At 47.9% G+C, this 6380-nt stretch overlaps 1 protein-coding gene across 10 annotated transcripts in view; it reads right to left on the minus strand.

Moving 5' to 3' along the window:
* Window positions 1-6380, minus strand: part of MEF2D (myocyte enhancer factor 2D) — a 101270-nt gene that overhangs the window by 43063 nt on the left and 51827 nt on the right. For all 10 annotated transcript variants that reach the window (XM_025214347.1, XM_014524171.2, XM_025214346.1 and 7 more), the window contains one exon: window positions 2847-3135. In XM_025214347.1, the coding sequence (XP_025070132.1) occupies window positions 2847-2900 (54 nt within the window). In that variant the 5' untranslated portion in view covers window positions 2901-3135. The remainder of the gene's footprint in view (window positions 1-2846; window positions 3136-6380) is intronic.

A 6380-nucleotide genomic window follows, 5' to 3' on the forward strand; every position in this document is an offset into this window, starting at 1 on the left:
CTTTCCCTTCCTGAAGGGCTATAAAACAGGGCTAGGCCAAGCCCTTACACTCCAGACTTAACAAATAGTTTCCATTCACTTTAATGTCTACCCAGGCTCCCATTGCTGGCCGGCCGTACATTATAGCCCAGTTCCTACGCACCGCATTTAGTGCAGCGAATGCGGCCGCCCCTATAAAAAACCTTCCAACTCCTTCAATAAACGTTAATGCCCCGTTTCCTGCTCATTATGGAAAATCAACAGCGCCGGGAGCAAGTGGGAGACTTTCAAAACTGTTCCCTTTACTACCCGCACCCTTCCAGCCCCCGAGTCAGACATTAATGAAGGAAACCTGCAATTTTCTATTGTTTCTGCACGAAGCAGGAAGGCTACTCAATGCAACCGAGCTGTTCCTTTGAGTGGTAAAGGGCTGTGGCTGATCCAAGAAGCCTGAATGAGAAAGGGGTGATGGGGCAGCCCCAAAAAGAAAGGGCTAAAAAAGGGGCTTCCCTGCCATATGAAGCAGGGAGTGTAACTTGTGATTCTGCCACAGACGCCCTCCTACGAACACGGGCAAATCTCTTAAGAGCAGGTTTTGTGGTATTGGCGCCGAAAACTGCAGTTCTCTCTTGCCAGGAGCTCAGCTCCGTTCTGCTCTGCCTGGATTCTTTGGCTGCATTCATCCTCGGAGAAGCTTATCACCTTCCACTTGCTCACCAAGCCATGTGGAAATAGGGCCAGATTTGCAATCGCGCTCGGTTCCTCTCCGTCAGGAGCAGTGCTCCAGAAAACTCCAACCCCTGGAGCCGGGTCTCTGCTGGGCAAAACTTCCTCCCGAGCCTGGCAGCAGAACCCAGGAATCCCTGTCCCCCCTGAGAGCAGCAGGTAAGATTTCTGGTCCTCCCAGAAGTGGAAGCAGAACCCAGGGGTTCAGACATGCGCTTTCTAGCAGTAACCGCTACCCCACGTTTGCTCTCAAAATTAAACCCAGGAGTCCTGGATTAACCACTAGACCACACTGGCTCCCAAACCTGGAAATGAAACCCAGGAGTCTTGCTTCCTAAGACACCCACACTAAGCATCAAATTAACTTTTCAGTTCCTAAGCCTCTACCAATGCACCTCCGGGGTTTTCTGTTCTTGTCCTATGGGTCTCAGGTGTGGCTTTTCCTCCAACCTCTGCAGGAAGGATTGCCGCCAAGATAACTGACCTACTGTGTCGACAGAATCCTCCGGTAAGAAGCACTAACTAGGGCATCTGTCGTGGCAGGTTAATTTTAAGACCCAACAACCTTGCGGGTGTTCCCTGAAGGGCAGGACAAAGCTGCTGCCGCAGAAACCCACCACATCCCCTCTGACCCCGCTCCAGAACCCTACTCCCAGGTCACCACCGATGGATTAAAGCTGGATGCTTGATTATAAGGAGACAAGGGGGCCCAGTGGAGGGCAATGAAAATGGTTCAGGCACTGGGGCACATGACTTATAAGGAGAGGTTGAGGGAACTAGGCTTATTCAGTCTGCAGAAGAGAAGACGGAGGCGGGATTTAATAGCAGCCTTCAGCTCCCTGCAGGGGGTTGCAAAGAGGATGGAGCTGGACTGTTCTCAGTGGTGGCAGATGACAGGACAAGGAGCAACAGGCTCTATTTGCAGCAGGGGAAGTTGAGGTTGGAGATTAGGAAAAAACTCTCTCACTAGGAGGGTGGTGAAGCGCTGGAACAGGTTACCCACAGCGGTGGTGGAGTCTCCATCCTTGGAGGTTTTGAAGACCCGGCTAGACAAAGCCTTGGCTGGAATGACGTAGCTGGGGATGATCCTGCTTTGAGCAGTGGGTTGAACTAGATGTGACCTCCTGAGGTCCCTTCCCACCCTCGTTTTCTGTGAAACTCAGGGACACCAGGGAACCCAGGGACAACCACAGGGGAGAGCAAATGGTGACAAAAACACATGCCCTGAACTTTGGATCTGTCAGGAAACCAATGGACTTCAACTTCCCACTGGGAACATGATCCTGAGAACTGCTGGATCATACTGGGCCCAATCCGCCTCCAGGAACAGATAAATCATAGAAAATGAGGGCTGGAAGGGACGTCAGGAGGTTGCATCTAGTCCAACCCCCTGCTGAAGAATGAAGAAGTCTGGTTGCTTTTCTTGGAAGATACTTACATGTGCGTGTGGAAGTACACATGTGCTCATGTACATGCATGAGCACACAGAGGTGCATACAAAAAAATAACTAGCTTTTTTGGGTTTATGTTTTTTAAAGGAAGTTTTCCTTGACAAAAGAGAGCCACTGAACCCAGGCAGACTCCAGTTTCAGTTCAAATTTTGGTTTCCTTTTTTTGTTTTGTTTTGTTTTAAGTTGAAAAACTAGAATATTTGAAATGAAACAAATTTTCAGCCACATTTTCCTTGTTGTGGTGGGAAGAGAACAGTTCTGTCGCACCTCTGGGTTACGGGGGAACATCTTGCTGAACAATCAGATAAGCACCCTCTGCTGCCCCTGTTCTCCCATTAAAACCACCACTCGGCCTGCCAAGCTTCAAGCCTGGCATGCTTAGCTTCTGAGAGCAATTGTTACTTGCTGATCTCAAAGACCTTTGCAAAAGTGGATGCATATCACTGAGCTCCAGAAGTCAAGATGTCCCTTGAACACCTGGGAGAGGAGTTTCAGAGAGCAGGTGGTTTCTGTTGTCTGAAAACCCAGCCTCATTTGAGGTATTTCAGGCTCTGCACCCCAAAAATAAATATTACTAATTGCTTTGGAACCTGGGGAAACTGAAGCACGCAAAAGAAACGAGTTTGATTTTTGACCTTCAGCAGAGGGTGGGCTCAAACTGATACACGGCAGCAAAAGAAAGGGGCTGACCTGTCGATTCCGCTCGTCCGTGATCCGCTGGATCTGGATCTTTTTCCTCCCCATCTTCTCCGGAAATCTTCACCGTATGGGGATGACTTCTTGGCTCTTGGGGAAGGAGCAAAGGATCCTGTCTCAAGCCGGTGTCATTCAAGAGTGTTTTTGAAGTTAATAAAAAAAAAAAAACCCCAAAAAATGAGCAAAGAAAGACAAATATCCGTGTTGCGCCTTTCTCAGTTCATGGTACTCTGCTCTGTGGCTGATTCCAGATGGGCCGGGCTTTCCGCAGTCACTCAGGAACCTATGGAAGAGAGGAAGCAAGGAGTGAAAAGATTTTTCCAGAGATCCCTTCCTTATTATTACTTCTCCAGAGGTCCCCCATGGGCATGAGGGTTATTGCAGTGCTAGGTACTGCACACACGGGTCACAGACAATCTCTGTGGGCAACCTGTCACCTTAACAAGACTGAATATATTCCCTAATGCAATGATCTGCGAAAGAGGATTCTCTGCAAAAAGCCTGTTGTCGGGACACATAGAAACCCACTGATGCTACACAAATATTATCCTATTTCTGGTAACAGACAGTGGCTTCTTTCTCTACCATGCTCATCACTGCTATAACCAACACTTCGTGGATACACACAAAAGCCATACAGTTTTAACTATCCTGGTAGAGTGAAAGTGGCACTCGACATATACTGTGAAAGCACCTACGTTGATACAAAAGGGTTTATCTTGGGATGTATTCCCCTATGGAAAGGGAATAAATTATCCTGATAAAAGGTCTTCCCATACCATTTTAACTCCATCCACACTAGGGGTTGCATCGGTGTAATCATATTACACCAGGACTAAAACAATTCTAGACCAGGCCTGAGGGTCATACTTCCCTTGATATGTCTCCCTCTTCGTGCCATGACTAACATCATCTAGTCCAGCCCAGCCCTTCACAAATGAAGACCCAGCATAGATGAATCTGAGCGAGGGTCTACATTACACTAGTGGCTGTCTATGCGCAGAATAAGTGACCATTCCTGCCATGAAGAGCATAGTCTTAAGAGCCAAAGCAGTCTTAAGAGGGCAGAGGGGGAATTATCATACATACTCACATACCACCTGCCTCCAAATAAGACGACCTGGCAGCCATTATAGCATCCCTGTGCTTCAATTCTGGCACAGAAATTAGCTTCCCCATTCAAGATACAAATCCCAATTTTGGAGGCATGTGTGATAGATGAGTAAGTATGGTAAACTGGCCTATTACCATAAATGTAAATACATTTCTCCTGTACAGCAAGGTCCCTTTGCATCACTCTAGCAGCACAACGGGGCTTAGAAGTGGACAGATCTTGCTCTGATATTGTTTTTATGTCATCCCTATGTCACAGAGAGATTTGAGGCCAGATTTCCATCCAAACAAGCAGCAATTTCCAGTAAGCCATGTCTGTAAGTGCAGAATGGAGCTGCCTTGCAAATGCACACCAGATCCCATCCTGAACGGCTCAACCCCTGCACGCTGCTCATACAACAAGGCAGGATGGAGCTGGGAAGTGAACCCAGGTTGCTAAAGTGCAAAGGGTCATGCCCTAACCACAAGTTCCACTGGACACTGGGAACAGCCAGGACTTTAACGGGGAACAAGCTGGAGATACAAGTCAGATGGCAATAATCAACCAGTGACTCATTATTTCTCTATGACACTCTTGGAAAAGCAGCACTATATTTTTTCTTTTTTTCTTTTTTTTTAAGTCATAAGCAGTCAAGTGGCTGGTGATTAGACAGCGTAATTTCAATCCTTCCCTGGTTTCTGCATTCATCTTCAATTTTTGCATTTTAAAACGGCTTTGTTTGATTAAAAAAAAAACCCTAGAAATTAAGACACAAAAACGTGCTTATGAGAGAAGCCTCCAAAAGAAACGCCTCAAAAGCAGCCAAGACAGCCCCGGAGCTGAAGAACGACAATTGGATTTGGATGGGTTTGATCCATCTGGCTGTGTGCATGCATTTATTTAAATCCTTCTACCAAAGACGCTGCGCTTGGATGAGCGGGCGCTGGCACTCGGGGAAAGAAACGCTGACGATTCTCCAGGCAGAACAAAGCACCCAGAGCCCTCAAAACTCAGCTCAGCCTTGGCTGCACCCAGCTGTAGGGCACTTGTATTAAACTGGGTAGAGGAGAATTGCAGATCAGCTTTGTTAGAAAGCAAAGCAGGGCACATTTGTGAGGACAGCTTTAGGTTTAAGCAACAAGGGTTCAATTCCCAGGTCCCAGCACATGCCCTGTGCTCCCTCCCCACCTCACCCCAAGTGACCTCACTTTGCTTGTCGTGGTTCTCTGGGCTCGGATGGATCTCAGTCTATTTATAATAGGGATTATATGATGTGATGGTAGAGGACTGGAATTGGACACAAGAGACTCCATTCAGTCTAGTATCTCTATAGCACAACCACACGCTGGAGTCCGACACAGTCAGCAGATGAAGTAGCATGCCCAAGGTGACAGCAATAGTCTGTGGCAGAGCAGGGTATCAAGCCCAGACCGGAGGCAACTGCCCTACCCATTTCTATTTTCTCCTCCCAAAACAGCTGCGGAAAGAAGCCTAAAAACTGGCAGCCATCTCTTCCAAGCCCTCTCGAGAAGGCTGAAGTGACAGGGCACAGGGGCACCGAGGTGGTGTCTGGTGCTCCAGCCAGCCCCAGCGATAGCGGGTCTCTGAGGGGAACAGCTCAGAGCAAAATCAAATTCTTGGCAGCTTTCTTTTTAGCCCAAGTGCTAAGCCCTCCCCTGGGTCCCAGAGTGGAGCTGTCCTCCGAGCCCCACACAGGTTCTCTTAGCACAAGGGGATCACAAGAATGGCAAATGCCGAGCCCCAAATGTCAACCTTTTAGTTTAAAAAGAAATTTTTGCTTTTGTTGCGGTTGCAAAATTTTGATGGGGCGGAGGGGGAAAAAAAAAAAATCACAGAGATGATTTTCTGCAAGTATTTTTTTCTTCTGGATCTTCCCCTCCCTCCAAGAAGCAATAATCGCAACTATACGGTCCTTCTCTGAGCAGGGGGTGGACTGGATGACTTCCTGAGGTCCCCTCCAACCCTCATTTTCTCTGATTCTACAATGTTACACAGGATACCAACAGGGCCCTCGGTCAGGATCGGGGCCCTGCAGTGTGTGACGGTGGAGAAGAGAAAAAGAGATGGTGCCTGTTCAGGTTCATAGCTATGTTTCCTCCTGAGCCCTTCCAACCAAGCACTTTACCAATACAAACGAGGCCTGACAGTGGAAAAAGGGGGAAAGGAAAGGTTCTTTCTCGTTACAGGCAACGCCTAATTAATCCGTAGGACTCAATGTAGCAGAAGCAGATCTACGAAAAGAATCTAAGATGCCCTAATGCTTGATTCGATCTGACACGTCCAGATCCAGGAGAGGACTCAGGAGACCCCAGTCCCTTAGACCTCATCACCACTAATGGATTAAATAAATAGCCCGGGTTCAGAGTTGGTGTCTTTGTCCTATTGACTCAAGCCTCAAAGCAAACAGAGGGAAG

Source organism: Alligator sinensis, unplaced genomic scaffold (assembly GCF_000455745.1).
Source record: "Alligator sinensis unplaced genomic scaffold, ASM45574v1 scaffold811_1, whole genome shotgun sequence".
Taxonomy (NCBI): domain Eukaryota; kingdom Metazoa; phylum Chordata; order Crocodylia; family Alligatoridae; genus Alligator; species Alligator sinensis.